The 18564-nt window shown below is 41.6% G+C and overlaps 1 protein-coding gene across 4 annotated transcripts in view; it reads left to right on the top strand.

Annotated features, from left to right (window-relative positions):
• Positions 1-256: 256 nt before the first annotated feature.
• The window catches only part of kaznb (kazrin, periplakin interacting protein b), a 113056-nt gene continuing 94748 nt past the window's right edge, over positions 257-18564 (top strand). For 2 of the 4 annotated variants that reach the window (XM_068315016.1, XM_068315015.1), the window contains exon 1: positions 258-403. In XM_068315016.1, coding sequence (XP_068171117.1) covers positions 328-403 — 76 coding nt within the window. In that variant the 5' untranslated portion in view covers positions 258-327. Of the gene's footprint in view, positions 404-18564 lie in introns of all 4 variants that reach the window. The other 2 variants (XM_068315017.1, XM_068315014.1) reach the window with 2 other exon arrangements.

The raw sequence follows: 18564 nt of genomic DNA on the forward strand, positions 1-18564 counted from the left end.
TCCAAAGAACTTTCTCTCACGCACACACACACTGACATGCTGACAAGCAGGCACACCCCCTCCCATTATTCGTGCAGGGAGCAGTTGTGCTCACACTGGTGTGAGCAGTGTGTGTGTGTTGATCCTCAGCAGCAGGACGGATCCAGAGGAGAGGACAGTCTTCATCACAGATCATTCATCGGCTCCTCCGGCTGAAGGCAAACCCTGCTCTTCTTTCTCTCTCCTTTTTTCCTCTCCTCTCTTTCTCAGTCTTGATGTGACGCAGTGACCGACCTCCCTTCACTTCCCCTCCTCTCTTACTCCTCAGTGTGTGCTGGTGGGACAGCCATGGAGGGCACCCTCACCTGCAGCCACGCCACCTTCTCCCAGGTGTTTGGACGTCAGGGACAGCTCATGCAAGCCAGTGAGTAGCCACAATTACACCCCCCCTCCCCACCACCACCACCCCCAGTCATTAGCCAGCTGCATGTCCTGTATATCAGAGCAACTCATCTCCACCCTCAGCATTTCCCACCCCCGATAACATCTTCAATCTGATGGCTGTTTAATTTTAGATGATGCCAAGAGGCGTAACAAACCTCTCCATGAGATAAAGACTACACCATAGTGATGGAGAGTGTTCAGGGAAATTGAGGAACAACTGTTTTATTTTTAGGAAGAATCAGAGATGTGTGTGCTTATGTTAATGTAAATGTTAACATCAACACAGATGTGTGTGTTTGTGTAAAAGGGGCAAAGAACACAGCAATGTCAAGGTTTTAGTTTCCCATCCTGAGAAAACAGGGCGTTTGCAGTTGATGTTTGTGTTAATGAGGGGAGGTGCTCAGGAGCAGGTTGGACACACTGGATTCTGTAGGAGCTGCAGAATCATGTCTGTATTCAGGTTGAACTCAGGGCTGTGGCTCACTTATACTGGGGGAGGGGGGGGTCGTGTTTTATCAGGAAGGGGGACATCATCGGGATTTGAATTGAAAAAGAAGAACAGATACAGGCTGCTTTGTATATTTGTTGTGGCTTTGTCAAGGTAACTGTTTGGCAAAGTAATTTGATTTAATTCTGAAGTAGCAGATCTTATTCACAGTCAGGTCTCTGAATGAAATGGTGTTAGCAAGATTGAGTCTGACAGACAGAGACACTGTTGGAGATTCTGGGTTACAGCTAAAATATTGAAAACTGAATCGATCAAGATTTTCGGTGTTGCAGAAACGTTCAACCTTGCAAATGGGACTGACAGTGATATCTCATTCAGTCCGTCTCATAGTCAGAATGGAAGAAGGGGAGGATAACTTGGCTCCAGAAGGAAAGTCTCGCCTGCATCCTCCCTCATCCGACGTGTTAGTCCATGTCTTTTAATGAATCCACTCAGCCATGAATATAGAGCTTTTTTTTTTTTTTTTTACAAAAATGTTATGACGGACTTTGAAGATCAGCCCAATCAGACACCAACATCAAACTGCGTTCTGAACTGCACCCCGCGGATCGGGATGCTACGTCAATCTTGAACTCCTGCTTCCCCTCATTACCTGGCGGAGAGAGGTAGAAGTATCTGAACAGGGTTTCAAAGCGAATGTCATTAACAACAGCGTTACAAAGACAGCACTTTGTGCAGCTGATAATGGAAAAACGTCAGTCATTTTCCTGTGCTAGAAAATCACGCTTCCCTACCTGTGCTTTCTAATAAGCTGTGTTGGAGGAATCCAGACTTTGAGATTTGTTTTGCCTGTTTGATATTTGGTGGATAGATCTGGAAATCTGACACAATAGATTCTTGTTGTATGTCTGTGTAGGTTCTCAGTCATCCAGTGTTTCCTGATATTGTTTGTTCCATATGTGCACAACTGTCCTTGAATAAATAATGCACTTTGCTTCAGCATATCCGCTCCTATCAACAGTGTCTCAATCCGGAGGAGCAGAATACTCTTAGCTGGTAACACGACCTTAATGAATATTCTGTCCCAGACAAGCAGAGAGCCGGAAACATTTTTACGGAATGACTTTGGAGTTCTGCTGGTCTGATATTTACCGCTCAGGTTTCATGTTTTAATGGTGATTTTTGTGCAAAGCATGCATACAAGAAGTCAAACTTATAATGCAAGGTAAACAAATAAATACTCAAATGTAAATTGTTTTCCTATTAATCCTCTCGCAGCCTGTCTGACATATCTGTGCAGCGTTTCAGAAGCTGAACTAAATTAGTGTGTCCTCATGCACAACATTTCAAATTCTGCTATTTCTCTTTGCACACATAAATAAGTAATTCAGCTGCTTTTGGGTTTATTACCAACAGCCTCATGAAAGTGTGGAGTCGTCTCTACACTCCATTCTGCTTGATGGTTCCACAGTGAAGAGTGGCGAATCCAACAGATGCACAAATCACAAATTTCCATTAAATTGCTGTTGTGGTTTGTTGCATGTGACTGAAAATGGGTTTTATATTAAATGAAAAAAGCAGCTTTGTGAGTAAATGAGATTACGATGTCGAGAAGAAGAGCTGCTGATGCAAAAGTGTAGCAGCATTTTATTACTACAGATGTGTTCCATGACTTCAAGGCCTTCAGCAGTGGGGTAATAGAGGTGCCATTTTTTTAAAAACATACAACACCTGGAATCATAAGCTAACTATAGTGAGGGGCTCTACTCGTCCGAATAACATTCCTTTGTACAATTTTCTCTGACTATAATGTTGCTCTGGGCGAAGTGAAACAGCCTTTTCTGATAACTACATTCATCTTTCTGTTTATTTTTTTGTTTCTTTTCATTTGTCCATCTTCTTGTTCTCCATTTTTTTGTGTACAACAAAAAAATTCACAAGCATTTACAACTGCTCGGAATGTAAAGCTTTGTGTGCTATGTCACTGAATTTGCACAAATCCCTTGCAAGCTCAGACGCTGCTCCGTTGTGCCTGGATGAGTTTGGCCCTGACGGTGCAGCCATTTCTGTAACCTTTCTGCTCCAGTGGACCACAGTGATGTGGGGATAGGTGTGGTGGAAGATTGCCCATAGTGTAATCCTACAGAGGCTCATAATTCTGAATATCTCCACATGTAGGCTCTCACTCCTCCGTTCAGGAGAGGTCAAGGTGCTGGCTTGTGGTCAAGGTCCTCATCTCTGTTGGAATCCCGGGATGCCGTCCATCAATCCTAATAAGAAAATAATTCAGAGAGACTTTAAGTCATTTTCACTGCAGGTGAGCACTGAACCTAATCTCATAAGAGCTGACAGAATTTATGACAGATGTAATCAACTTTCCTCCCCTTCCTCTTGCTAAAGGCCTAATCAGATATATTGAATATGCGGATATCTGCAGCCCCTGCTCGACTGGTCGAACACTCTCCAGCACTGATTTATGTATTCTATCAACAGCAGCGCTGAGAATCACTTCACCAGAGTAGATAGAGGGCTAATTTAGATCTCTCTTTTCTAATCCCCACGTTGGATTTAAGAACCCTGGCAGAGCCGAGCCTGTCAGTCGGTGTATCCCTGCTCAATCACATAATTCCACTTGGGCCTCTGTTATTGTCTTGTTTCAGTTCAAGGTAAATTAGTTGTTGGTAATAATCGTACCAACAGCTAATTGGTACATGTGTTTCATGGCTTGTTTGCATCTTCCCATAAAATACACAAAGCAGCGGAATGCAGTTCTTAGATGTGTGTTGCATATATCTTCATTTCAAACATTTAGTTGCATGTACTCTTCTAGTTCTCTTCATATAGGGGATCACATTTATCTTCATCACCAGTTTCCCTCAGGATGATCAATAAAGCGAGTCTTTAGACAGCAGTAGTCTGTGTTTCCAGGACAGGAGATCCACATTTCCTCTCTGATTGATAGAAGAACTCTTTACTGAAGAGAGATGCCGCTGAGCTTTATGAACCCCTGAGCAGTTAACCCACAGTCGGCCATGACAGACGCATGTGCTGCATGATGGAGGTTTTACCAGAGTGGGGGGTTTACCGTGAGGCAGATTCCGCATGTCAAGGAAGGCAGCGATAGCTATAAGCAGACTCTGTTGTTTTCTGATAGAGCTTTCATCTTCATGTAATTATTCAAATATTTTTTAGCATTTAATCTGTCATTAGTCGTGTGATAGGTCTTTAGATACGTGATATGGCTGCCGGGCAAACAGATGCCTATACCTGGAATCAAGCTAAATATTAACATCTACTTTCTAATAAGTTCACAGTGAAAACATGAGATGCTAATTATTCATTTATCCATATTTAATATTATTTTTTACTACGTTATCATGCCAACATTGGCTAATGAACACAAAATACATCAGAAGTAGTTTGCCTTTAATATATTTTGCCTGAAGTTTAAGGAAAAGATTTATTGTCGGATTCCTGGGAGGGTCTTGAATCCAGTCTACAACTACAGTATTTCCTATACTTACTGACATGACTCAAAATCATGTATTCCTCAAGAAAATTGGCAAAGTCAGTGGAATTCGTCCACTGGGGACCATGAACACCTCAAACTAATGTCACATCATGAATCTTCTGTCGAACTGATGTTTCCACACAACAATAATTCATTAGAGATGAGAAGTAAATGGAGTACCAGTTTCTTTTTTGAAACTTTATGATGCTCAGTTCTTAATGACATGCAGACTGGCATTCAATATCTGTGCAGCATGGCAAGAATATTAATTGTCTCTGTTTATGAAACAGGGGATGGAATCCTTTTTTTTTTTGCTAAGGCTCTAGAACGAAGGTGATGGAAAAGAAAATGCTGCTTCAAATGGAAGAAGACTTTTGAATTTCACCTGACTCGTTTAAACCTCTGAGTGCAGCTTAAAAATTGATATTTAATTCTTAAAATTTATACCAAACCCATTTAAACTATTTAAGTAGACGCTGGACCTTTTGTACCATAAAAATAATTTGTTCCTGCACTACCACCAGATATAATGTGTTCTATTGTATCTCCTGGATTTATTGTAGAGGAAGTGCATTTCATATCTGCACTGTTTTGAAGGATTGTCGTAATTCCTCAACCTCTAAATGGTTATTCCTCCTATTTCTCTCTCCATCTCTGTCAGACACACATGGGAAAGTGAGGTTACTGCAAAATCTTAAGTGGATGTACAGAAGTTGAGTAGCTTGCGCTCTGAGAATACATCTCCCAGATTAAGTAGTCATGCATCACTGCAACTTTAAAGCAGCTAAATTTGTCACAAAAGCACCTGCTGTGTGTATGCCAGAATGGCTGGAAGAGAGTTTAAGGTACGAACAGCAGCAATGCTCAGGCAGACTGCTAATCCAGCTCATACTGGCATCTGTATAATTATGCGTGTGCGTGTGTGTGTGCGTGTGCGTGTGTGTGTATCTGTTGGGTGTCATTGTGTGATTCTGTCTTGACAGATGGAGCAAATATTCTGCTTCTTACCAGAATAAAAATACACACAAATCTATTCTAATTGGGTGCACAATTCAAAAACAAAAACACATTTGCATCTGCACACAAGAAAAATGTTCGAAGGATTTCATATAACTCCAGAGCAGCTTTCAACTTGCAGACTGCAGCATGCCGTTAACATCCCCGCTGTGTTTTCTGAGTCATTGAGCCCCTTTTGCTGACTGTGCATTTTTGCCTTATCGTGCCCAGTCCTGCTGGCCTCTTTTTTCCCTTTTACCGACCATAAACCCCGTAATTATACTGTACAGCCTTTTGCAAACACGTGTTGTGAGCTGTTTCTCAAAACACTAGTGTTGATCTCACAATACACCACTGACGATGATGGGATGAGGAGGAGAAGGAAGCTGGAAACAGACAATAGTCTTCATTTTCTACAAACACATGCTTCAAGAAAGCATGTGTTTGTAGAAAATACATTTGAAGGTCCTGATGTCCTAACCTGTCACCTTACTGCCATTTACAGAAGTACCTGGGGTGAAGAAATGTTTCAGTCTTGTAAGACAACTCAGAATGACTGTAAATGTTATCCAATCCGACCTCCCTCTTCTCTCTCCTCTCTCCGCTGCAGCGATGTGAGGTAAACAGAAAAAAGCAATCCTAAGGAGAATACGCCCTGCTGTATAAATTTCCATCAGTAGTTACACTCCTGCAGTGATGAAATATGACATTTCTCCTGGGTGCTTCTTCTTAACATGCAAGGCACACAGTGTGGATGAAGTAAGTGATGTGCTTGCTGTGTGTACGCCAGTGTCAAAAAGAGCAAACAGTAATTTAATTAGATTTGATTCCCTTTGTGGGACTGGAAAATATTCACTGCTACTGAAGCATTTCGTTTGGATCACTTTGTGTCATTTGTGTCCATTAGAAATGTCTCTCGTGAGAATTACTGCCCCTCTTCATTTGTGCAGGTTATCTCTGTAAACTCAGGGGTTTTAAATAAAGTTGCAAGAGGTCCAGTAAGACAAGAGTTCACACTTCTTTAATAGACTGAAGAAATCAGTTTAGTTCATATCCTTGATGATCAAAGTCTAAAACCTGTTTTGAATTGACTTGTTTTAGAATGACTAGTTTTTAATTAAGTTTCTTCTTTGAAACACTTTGAGAATGTCGATTCACGGCTGTATGTGGTACCAAAGAGGGTTAAGGTGCAGTCTGGGTAAAATGGTATCATCATCTGTGACCAGAGGGAGATAGGCTCTCAGAAAACATACCGGTACTTATGTCTCGATCCCAAATTACCTTCCAGATAGGAAAGTTCCACCTGTTGAGATCCAGAATCTGTCCCCCCGTAGTGAGATTCTGGATAGCAATAAAGAACTGCTCTTCTCGGCTGAAACTATTATTATTACTATTTTCCCCATCTGTGAAGTTTATAAAATCTAATACTTCCACTTTTGACAAACATGACAATCAAGCACACCAACGTAATAGAATTTATTACAGGAAAAATAAATACTTTCCTGTTTCATCAGCTTTGAAGATATAGGAAAAAGCAAAAGCAGGAGATGAAGTGTCTACTTTATGATGACCAACTTCTGGTTGTTCTCTGATTATTTGTATGCGATGTTCTCCAGGGCCAGAGTATTTCATCATCAAACGCTGAACTTATTGTCTCCATCGGTCATCATAGAAGCACTGTATGTTCACCCACACACCAACACCAACCTAGACGAGCTGCATGCAGTTATTAACAGGACAGAAATTTCACAGCCAGAGGCTCCGGTCATCCTTGCTGGACACCGTGTTAACTCTCCCTTCAGGAGTGTGTGTAAAAATTTGTGAACTTTGGTCACGTTTCAGCTCTGCTGCTGCCTTCCTGTAGGCAGATACTGAAGCGTGACAGACCGGTGACCATTCAGCGGTGGGCATCCTAGGCCCAGCTCTCAAGATGTGTGTAGATCAGCTGGTAGATGTCTTTCACAAACACTCTCAACAAGTCTGTGCTCCAATCCGTAGTCTACACATGCTTCAAGGAGACCACCATTGTCCCTTAACCAAGAGCTCTGGCTCTGGTTCTGAAAAACCAAGGAGCTGACTGTGGATTGCAGGAAGAGAAAGGGTAAAGAACCCACACCCTTCTCCATCAGCGCGTCTCTGGTGGAGAGAGTCAGCAGCTTCAGGCTCCTCGTGGTTCACATCAGTGAGGGCCTGACTTGGACTCATCATCACAAAGACAGCCTGTTAATGCCTCTTCTTCCTCTGCTAGCTGCAGAAGCTCAACATAGACTCTGTGATGTTGTGGAGCTTCTCCACCATAGACTTTATCCTGACTGGCTGCAGAGTCAAGCACAGCTCCATTCCTCAGGCCATTAAACTCCTCAACAGCACATTGTAGAATTCTCTGAATCTGCAGCACTGCTAAACTATTCTTCTGTTGTGCATATTCCGTTTAATGTCCCTATCCTATTGTTTTATTATCTATATATTCCTACTTGTTTCAAGCACAGGGAGGGAGCCTATGGTACAAGCCTTTCATTGCCAGTGACTGTTCTATGTGACTGTTGTGCACACGATAATAAAGTTTACATTGACTGATTAATCAACTGATTTTGGTTGAGCAAAGTTAAAAATAGACCTCTGTTTTTATCTGTTATGTCATAAAACTTCACTTTCTAGATTGGAAGCTTCTTGTGGTCCAGAAATGGTTGGTCTTGAACCTTGATGCAAATTATATCTAAGAAATACCAGGCAAGTTGGGAAATCTGTGTGTGTGTGCTTTGCTGCCAGTCTACTCCACAAAGACAAGAATATACTTAATACCAGGAAGTGAGTCAGTGGAACGAGAGTAACTAAATTTGCCCCATCAGTTGAGTGTTGAATGGACCAGAACTCATGATCGCTCTTAATAAGAAAGAGCTCATTGTTAAACACACTCCATCTGTAGGAAGGATTTTACAAGGAGGCTGAGAAATGAGTGTGTTACTGCAGAGGAGTGTGAGCGTGATCTTTAGTGTGAGTCCACCATCTCTGCTCCACAGTGACAGGCTGCTTTCTACTCATGCCACTTGGTAATATGCCTCAATGTGGGTGTTGTCACCACTTTGTCATATTTCATCACATTAACTGCTATTTTAGTGTGGGGATTTGCTAAAAACATCAAACTCAGAAGAGCTAAGAGCTCATAGAAATCCCAAGTGTCACAAGAAATGCTCTTAAGAGTGTCTGGAGCTTTCCTCATACTGTAGGTCTTCTGTGATGTGAGGATGATTCTGTCAACAGACTAATGAAAAGCACTGAGCATTGCGGGCGATGCTGGAATGATTACACACATTAAACTGTAGAGTCTTCATTCTAGGATCGGTGAGCCTTTCCTCCACCCTGATATCTGTCTGAAAACAATGAAGGTGTGATGGGCTGTCAGTTTGTTCCACCTTAGCGATGCCTCAGGACCTGGTGCTGCAGAGGGGATGTGATGTTGTGCTAATAATTTCAGGTGTGTGATCTACCCCAGGAGATTTTACTATGCTGTAGCAACATCAAGTGCCTTATTTGAAGAATGAGTGCAGTATATGACCACACACCTGGGAAGATACTGAAATATATCAACTTTTATGTTTGCTGTTGTGTCATACTTTACAGAATGCAAGCAAACACTGTGAACAGACCCTGTGGTGATTTTGTGACATCTTGGCTGGTCTATTTGAACGAATCAAAGGAGAAGGGTGTTCGTTTTGGTGCTGTTGCACAAAATGTCTATCTGATGCAGGTTTGTGACTCCCCTCTTAGGTATGAGTGGTTTTGCTCCACTATCTTATCTTTTGCGCTTTTAGCTCCTAGAATCCAATCCCAGAACCAAAACATCCTCTAATTCCAAACTAAGAGACAAATTCTACAGCAAAAACAGAAGCCCTCACTTTAGCTAGTAACATGTAGACCTGTGAGCATGTAACTTTATTTATGTTCAAGATTATGCAATAAAACTGGCTTACATGTGCCATGCTGCAAAAATGATCTGTCTTTCATTGCATGCTTCTATAAATCTTGTATACGTAAAAGGTTTGTCAGATAAAGGAAAATGAAGCTAACATGGCTGACATTCATCGCACAGTTTGATCAATAGATTTGAAACATTATGATTTTCAAGATATACGGTAAACAAAAGAAAAAAACTGAACAAAGAATGAAAATAAGAAACGTGGGCTCCATGCCTGATGCAAAAACCACGTCAGACCGGCAATATGTTGAGTGACTTTTGCATAACAACTCTGATGCCATCTTGAACAGATCTGCTCCAGAAACATGATCTGCTTGGAGAAACATGCTCAGCATCATTAAACAGCGCTCAGCTCTCTCCTCTGCAGCTCGGTCTGGAGTGTTTGAAGTGAGAGCGAAGTGAAGAAGCCCACTGTATCTGGCAGCGATGGTTTTCTGCTTGCAGGGATGTCTGACTCTCTAATATGTGGAGATGATGTGCCTTTGAACTCCACAGTTGTTTTCTTGCTCAGAGACGTGTTAATGAGTGATAGTGGTAATACCTACAGTCTGAACTCGGACCGGCTCCTCTGCTAGTAGAAACCTGCTCTGAAATTGAATTGTGAGGATCAAAGCAGCTGGTAATGACGATGGATTCAGAGCTGTCTGTCAATATTACAGCAAATTTCAAATTCAGCTGTTCATCCCTATCCCCAAATCTATATATGTGTTACCTACCATTGTGCTCTGGTACAAAGAGGATCTGCCCCACTTCAGCTCACCCTGAAAGACGCTGTTTCACAAACAGTCCTAATTGGGCTGCAGCCTTGTCACGGGTGCTGCCTGAAGGCCCAGCTCTTGAAAGGGACTGCAGCACGCAGCCGCCGGCTCCTCAGACTGTCATGTCTGAGCTCACAGGCCTGCTCTAACAAGCGTTTGCCCCGACTCTGTGAAGACACGCGAGGCTTCTCATTTCTACTGCTTGTCTTTGCTGAGACTCCTTCTCTTCTGACGGCTGTACCTTCAAAGTTTCTTTTTAAGCTAATTTTTTGTCCTCTATTCACTCTTGAAAACAGCTAATTTAATGATGTGCCTGGTATTCCCTGGTCCAGTTTGTGCACAAATATGTTTAATATTACAGTAGTTGTGAGGTATGTGCAGCACAAGTACAACACGTCAGCTGTAACCTCTTCCATCTGCTGATGGTGATGTTTGCATTGAGGATTACTTTGGGGGCGGCAGTGGCTCAGTTGTAGAGCGGGTGGTAGAGCGGGTCGACCAATATTCTAAGATTGGCGGTTCGATTACCGCTCCCGCCCAAAAAAACACCCGGAGGTGAGCTGACAGTAGGAAGCGTCAGCTCACCTCCGGAGCACTGCCGAGGCGCCCTTCAGCAAGGCGCTGTCCCCCTTACAAGTTGCTCACTAGGGCGCACCAAGCAGGAGCTGCCCGCCACGCTACCACCCCTTGCATGCCTGCAGGCCCCCTGTGTGTGTTTGTGTGTTCAGGGCCTGTACATACTGACTAACAAATATGCATGTGACTAACTAGAGTGTGCCACTAATTTCCCTTCGGGGGGATTAATTCAGTATATAAAATAAAAATATATGAATAAATAAATAAATAACTTAACAGTATCTATTTCTCCAGAATACACCTTAAAATAACATTACAAATGTAGAAGTAAGGAAGTAAACAAGCCTTTGTCTCTGTTGCTGTCACTACTTCTTCCTGCTCCTATTTACTATTTCATTAACTGACGCTGGACTAGATTTGCTTCACATTTCCATAACTCAGTCTAATAAATTGAACCATATAGAGTGACCTCTATATGAGATAAAGTTGTATTGTAAGAAAAAATAATGCTGGATTAAAATAAATAATAGTTTCTTGGCTTCTTAGCTGACTTCAACAGTGCTTGTTTTATTTCACCTACTTGCAAAAGCCCACCGTTACTTGTCCTTTGTGACATCACACACCCTGTTACACCTCATGTCAACAAGAACTCCTCTTTATCTGTAAACTAATTATCTGTGTGTGTGTGTGTGTGTGTGTGTGTGTGCATGCGTGCGTGCGTGCGTGCGTGCGTGTGTGTGTGTGTCTCTTACTTGAGTGTAGATATTTTAGCGAGTCTCTATCGGGGGATTGATTTCATTAGTTGTTGAAAAGGAGAAGAGGAAGCCTCGGGCAGATTATCAAAGGACCATTGGAGGCTTTTATATTCAGCTGATGGTTAAACACTCCTCCTGAGGTTTGTTTTTCTTAAGTCCTCGACTCAAAAGAACAAAGATATTCTGGGATGCCTCGCTGCTGATCTCTTGTACCTCTCACTAGGTGGCACACTGATCAAAGTTATGTAAAAAGCTCATTCAGGACTCCACATATCATGGCTTCTTGTGGACTAAAACAAACCCTCACAGGTTTGAGGAGAGTGGAAATTATCTTTTTGTTATGAATCCCTTTGTCTTTAGCAAATGATTACATTTTTAATTTACAGTCCAGGTTCAAAGTTCAATATACGTTTTTTTCTTTGCTATAGTTTTACCTTTTTCCTATGGATTATGTTGGGTTCATTCTTCTGACTCAGTGCACAGACAGTTGTGAATGGTGTCTGTGTGTGTGTGTGTGTGTGTGTGTGTGTGTGTGTGTGTGTGTGTGTGTGTGTGTGTGTGTGTGTGTGTGTGTGTGTGTGTGTGTGTGTGTGTGTGTGTATATTTGTCCCTGCAGCTGTTCAGACCAACGAACACTGAGAAGAATTAATTTTCATTTCATGTGGTTGCAGCATGTATTAAAGCTGCCAGTTGGTGGCATCGTTGCCGTGGGCAAACGTGAAATCACTCCACACAGGACGTCTGCTCTAAAGCAGAGGTAGGTTGATGCTGAAGGCTTTTTACCTCAGCTGACGACGACATCTCTTGATAAATCACATCTGAAAATGTGTAAGTTGGGGGATGTGCAAAGATAATGTGTCTTCAGAACATTCTTTTATTTTGAGTCTGTTTTCCATGGTTTGGAGACATTTTATAGGTCCCAATTCAACAGTTCTACAGCCTTAAGAAGATAAAGGGACAGTTTTCTAAGTTAAGTCAGGGTCGTGCTGGTCTGTTGTGCTAAATGATGTGCGATGCTTTGAGAGACTAGCCGAGTAAATTGCTGATTTAAAGGGAAGGCTGCACCCAGTCCGTGATTTAACCCCCAAATCCAGTTTTTGGAGGTGTCAGTGAACTAAGTTCTCTTTCTCTTCTATTGCATTTTGATTTTTGATTTGTTCATTTTGAGAGCTGGAAACTTTCCCTGCCTTCAGGCTTCATTTTGAAATGTTTTCCTGAAGGCAACCACTTGGGTATTCTTTCATAACTTTTTAAAAACACAGAAAAGCAGACAAGAAAATTAAGACACTGTTCCTGGACAATAGTAGAAATTTAATTTGCAGCTGAATCCAAGTCCTGTCACTCACACTCTGCAACAACCTGCTTCCAGAACTAAACTTTGTTTGGCTTTAAGCTTCAATTAAGTATTACTATTTTGAAGTGAATCGAATTCTGCTTAGAATTGGCATCTTATCTGGGGTGTACCCTTTCTTCAATATCAATCAACTTTTATTTATATAGCGCTTAATCTCATCTGAAGACATTTCAAAGTTCTTTACAGATAGAAAGCCAACAATGCCCTCCAGAGCAAGCATAAGCGACGGTGGCAGGGAAAAACTCCCTCATTGAGGAAGAAACTCCGGGCAGGACCCGGGCTCTGCGGGGCAGTCATCTGCCTTGACCTGTTGGTTGGGAAAGAGAAATACATTGGGGAAAGAGATAGGTCAAGTAAAAGAGACAAAGGGAGAGAGAGTGAGTGAGAGAGTGGCAGATAGGCCAGTTTGAGGTTAATATCCATAGTGCGCTGTCGCTGAATTGGGGGCTGGATTTCCAGGCCTTTGGAAATCCCGCCTTTGGAAATCCCACCCCTATCAACTTCTAGGAGCTATGCTATCAACTTCTAGGAGCTATGCTCCTAGAAGTTGATAGCCGTCTGAGATGAGCTCCAAAAGACCCGAGACCTGCCAGGTAGATAAGCAGCTGAAGAAAGAAATTGAATGGATGGATGGATGGACTGATTTATTATCCTCAGAACTGTAAGTTTTGTGACATTTATGTTTGAATATACAGTATAAATTGTGTCTTTGTTATGTTTATTATTTCATGTAATCAACATATTTTAATAAATCTATGTTTGTAACATCCAACCATCAAATTTAACTATTAACCAAAATTCAACCTTCTGGCTAATCCAGATTAAAAAGTCATTTCATCCATCACATGGTCTGATGCTGATAAGTTTTGTTTGATTTGAAGAAACGTGTTTGGTCTGTCTATCAGTCCAACATTTTACTTCACTGAAATATCTAAGTGACTGTTGGACAGGTTAAATACATCCATGATGGGTAGATGGGTAACAGAGCAATTCTTTGTCTTGTCCAGCATTACCACAGTGAGGCAGATATTTGAGGGGTTCTTTTTGTCTAAAATTGTTGGATTTACATCTTTTTCATGTTCCCAGCAGGATGAATTGTTGCCACTTTTAAGCTTTGTCCGGCACAATTATCAGAGTAAAACATCAATTTTTTTGCAAATATTAACATTCATGTAAAATTAAAGTTAAAATTAAAGTCAGTTAACCTTGTAACCATGACGATGCTCATATTGCTTTAAGCACAATTAAGTGAAAAGATGCCAGCATGCTTCTAAGAGTCTTTTTGTTGCTACTCGATTGGATTCCTGTTAAACCTTTTGATGATGATACTCCTCATTAACCTGTTAGTGATACGATACACTAAAATATTAACTAGTCACCAGATAGAAGATAATTGCTTTACTGCAGGGGAGCATGATGCAGATGTTTCACATTCCTGTCTGGATCTTGCTGAAACGAGAACATGTCCAGATACAGATCTGCTTGCCTGTTGCATCATGGGAACTGTGAAAATTACAGAGCAATGCAGACTCAAGGGATCTTCAGTTTGGTTGTGGACAGAGGAGAGATGATTGGTGCTGGCTGTCTGCCTCAGCTCCCGTCCAGATTTTTCTGGACAGATTCTCTAAATTCAGCTACAGCTGAGGGGAACCCATCTAAAAGAAATGCAGAACATTTTTAGTTTGTATTCCGTAGAGGTCAATCACCTATCCCAAATTCGTCACTCCATGTTCACTTACTACCAGAATAAGCTCTGGACACACAATTTGTTCCACGGACTCTGCCTCACAAAGGAGTAGACATCAGCCAGAGGGGGCAAATGAAATAGTTGTGAAGGAAGCATGGACATTGGATTGAAATGGAAAGTAATAGAACATACAGTATGTGTAGGAACAGAATGTATGTGATACTATAAAGATGAAACAGCTCTGAGAATTCTGTAACATGCTGACTTATAACAATAGAAATTAATCTTTAGGAAACTCCCAAGAACTTCACTCGTCAAGCCCCGAAAGAGCCGCAGACAGATAATCAGATCATCTTACAATGGACGACTTGGATGAATCTGCACATAACATTGCTGATGAAAGAAGCAGACCACATAGTTAGAGGCTCATGATGTTACTGTTGAACAAAGAGGCGGATGCAGGGTTTCCAATACAGAAGGAACTAAGCGAGAATTCATCATTCCAGATACCAGCCTGAAACTTGCAGTAAATCATGTACTGAAATGTATCCCAAAGCCTCAAAGTGAACTTTCACTTTGAGGCTTTCACACTATCCTGTGTTGAGGACATGGTATTTTATCTCTGGTTTACGTTAAAAACTGGCTTTCCTTCCCCAAGGAGATTGGGTTGTGCATTTATCTGGTAGGTGTGTAATTGAAATATAGCTGAGCCCTCTCTTTTGGGATTGCACCACAGACTCTTCCATCTTTTATCTGACTCCGGCTCTGTTGGGGCTGGAGGAGTGAACTTCTTGGAGCTTGGCAGAGGCAGGTTGGCTACTGTGAGTATTGGCACTCAAATTAAGCAGAAACTAAAATGTTTCTATATGTTTCTGTAAAACCTGACATTTATGCAGACGGCTGACTGAACATTGGGAGAACTTCACTGTATTCTGCAGTTTTGCATTAAAGCCCTCCCTTCATCACATTTTGTGTAGTTTCACAGAGAACCAATGTAATATTCAGGAACTGGATGTCATGTTTTTCCTGGAGGAGGAATAATTTTTAATGGCTGGAGTTTTTTTTTTTCCATATGCACATTATATCCTCCTTTCACAAGCACTGTGTGTAGTGAAAAAACACCAGCATGCCTCATTAGAGTTCATTGTTGATGTTGTTTTGCTCCTGTGAGTGGCTACAAAGATTTTAATGAGCTGTCCACATTTCTCACTCTCCAGCAGCTCTAGGGCAGAAAACATGGCTGTGTTTTAGATGATTTCACACATGACATCAAAAATACAGACCTGAAAATTAAGATCCAGATAGAGGATGTTCTGTATCCAAGGATTTCTAGAGAAAATAGAGCTTATTCAATATAATATATATATAATAATAATATATAGGCGGGGATATGTTAATTAACCATATATTATCTAACAACACGCTTACATGAGGTTCTCACACATCTCATTACGTCTCCCCATGTTGTACAAAAATTACTTTTTTTGAATTGATGTGAGGGCGGCACGGTGGTGCAGTGGGTAGCGCTGTCGCTGCAAAACACGTGAGGTCCAGGTTCAAATCCCGCTCTGTGCGGAGTTTGTATGCTCTCCCCGTGTCGGCATGGGTTCTCCGGCTTCCCGTGTCCCTCTGCAGAGGAAAATGAATGAAAAAAAAATTGCGTAGAAACAGCGACTTTTGAACTCTTCTGATATTTTATTTAATTTTTTGAGTGAATTTCACAAACATATCAACTTTGCAGTAGTGTCGCTCTTGTTTTTTTTTATATATCATTCAGTTCTCACTTAGTCAAAATGACAATAGATGAAATAAAATATATTAATTTGAAAAAAAGAAGAATACCGTGCCTATGAAGTAAGGACACTTTCAGTATGAATGTAAATGTCTTTCTTTTCTCTTCCTCGTGTCACAAACCTCTCCTAACATCATCTATGTGTCCATTTCATCCGTTCCCATGGTTCATGGATCATGAATATGTAAATAAAGTTGACCATTTCCTTGCCTGTATCTTCTCAAGAGAGCGTCGCCTCCACGCTGCTGTCTCATCTGTATTTCATTAATATTAATCAGCACTGGTTCACAACTGAGAAGCAAATAGTTACCACAGCAAATAAAATAAAACTGGAACAACATGAATCACGTCTTTAAAATGTCTTTGAGGTTTTTAGGAACTTTGTGTATTTTTGTTTGTGATGTAACAACATTTTGCAGAAAGTTACCTCTTCCCCCTCATGTATCACACTGTGCACCAGAGTGTGCTGAGTAAAATTTGAAAGTGGGACAGAAAGAAACGGGTGCGTCAGAGTTTGACAGCGTGTCATCTTCTGCGACAGCGTACCATTACGCTGACGTGTTTGGACATCTTTGAGGCAGAGAGGAACACCTTGTTAATGTTGGATATGAAATTAGAATCCAATTGTCACCTTCTGTCGTAAACATTTTATTTCCCCACCTCCACTCGCCCTGTGCTGGTTTTATGTACCCCGGGCAGCTGCATGCTCATAAAGACGCCTCGTCTTGCAAAGTTCCTGCAGTTCGACATGATGCTGGTGGTGTGTCCATAAATCTCTGAGCATTCAACTAAAAGGCCGACCTTGGCTGCTGCCGGTAAGTCACTCGTCGCCTCAAAGCGCCGTCACTCTCAGGCCCAATCTGGACTCTCCTTCATGCCAATCGCGTGTTGAAAAGTGGTGCTCGATCTCAAGTAATGGGCCTGACCTCCTTCATACATAGTTTTACGTACACGGCGATTAATTCTGACAAAGTTGCTCAAATGACAGAAAATCAATCAAAATTGATTTTGATAAACGACTACTTTATTTATCAGGTATAAATTACAGACATGATGTGGTTTGCATTTGTTTTGTGTTGGACAGTAATTTGTCTCCAAGGTATTCGGGCTATCATCCTCACCAAATAGTAACCAGGAGAAAATAATAACGTTTTCCCTTATTTTCCTAGATTTGACCTGTTCTAACACCCTTTTTTTTGGTCAATCTTGCTTTCATTGGATCGGACAGCCAAGAGAACGTGACAGGACGTAGAGAGAAAGTGTGCGGGGTCATGATAGAAATCAAATCCACCAACATTTTGTCCTTTTCTTTGTCTTTGTAAAGAATGACCCGCTTTCAGTAACGGCTGAAATAAAGCAGATTCATTAATTTTCAAACTCCATCATTATTTTCCATGATGAAACAAGTTGTCATTAATCTCTATCGCTGTGAATATCTGGAATCTTCCTTGCAGTGCAGAAGCACCTGTCATTCCTGCGTAGACTCACATGTCAGTTTCATTCATCCCTCTCCAAGGTGATTTATTCTGTGGCCGTGATGGAGGTAGGATGCTGAAGAGTGTCATCCTACCCTGGTTGTCTGGTAACAAGGACATTTCGTATTTGCTCTTCTTTTCCAAAAAGTCTTTCTTTAAGCTCGAATTTCTTCATTTCAAGATGATGCATCGTTCTCTTGGTTGTATTCTCCCCCTTCTTATTCCCGTGACAGCCTCTACTCTCTTAAATCAACGCTGTCTAGTTCATTTTGGACCTTGTCAAAAAATCACACCTAGGACCTTTGGAAGTGGAACCAACGCTGTGAGGAACCGTCTGCAGCGTGTTTGTGGTGTCTGACTATGGAGTTATGAGTAAACAAACATTGCTTTCAAGAAATGTTTGAGTTTGAAATTGTGTGTGTGTGTGTGTGAGTGTGTGTGTGTGTGTGTGTGTGTGTGTGTGTGTTAGTGTGTGTGTGTGTGTGTGTGTGTGTGTGTCCTCAAGAGTTAAATTAAGCTGTATTATGTGAGAAAAGAATGAAATGAAATGGAATTCTTTCATGATATCTTTGATGCAAAGCAGTTATTTGGTTTCTTTCATTGTGGTTTTGGAATATTGGGGCGGCAGTGGGGCGGCAGTGGCTCAGCGGTAGAGCAGATGTCTTGAAGACAGATCACCCAGCCATCGGTGGGTTGATTCCCACTCCCGCCAGAACATCTCTGGAGTGTGAGCTGACGGTGGGAGGCTTCAGCTCACCTCCCAGCCACTGCCGAGGCGCCCTTGAGCAAGGCGCCGTCCCCCCTACGAGCTGC

The sequence above is a fragment of the Antennarius striatus genome, chromosome 5, assembly GCF_040054535.1.
Source record: "Antennarius striatus isolate MH-2024 chromosome 5, ASM4005453v1, whole genome shotgun sequence".
NCBI classification, from domain to species: domain Eukaryota; kingdom Metazoa; phylum Chordata; class Actinopteri; order Lophiiformes; family Antennariidae; genus Antennarius; species Antennarius striatus.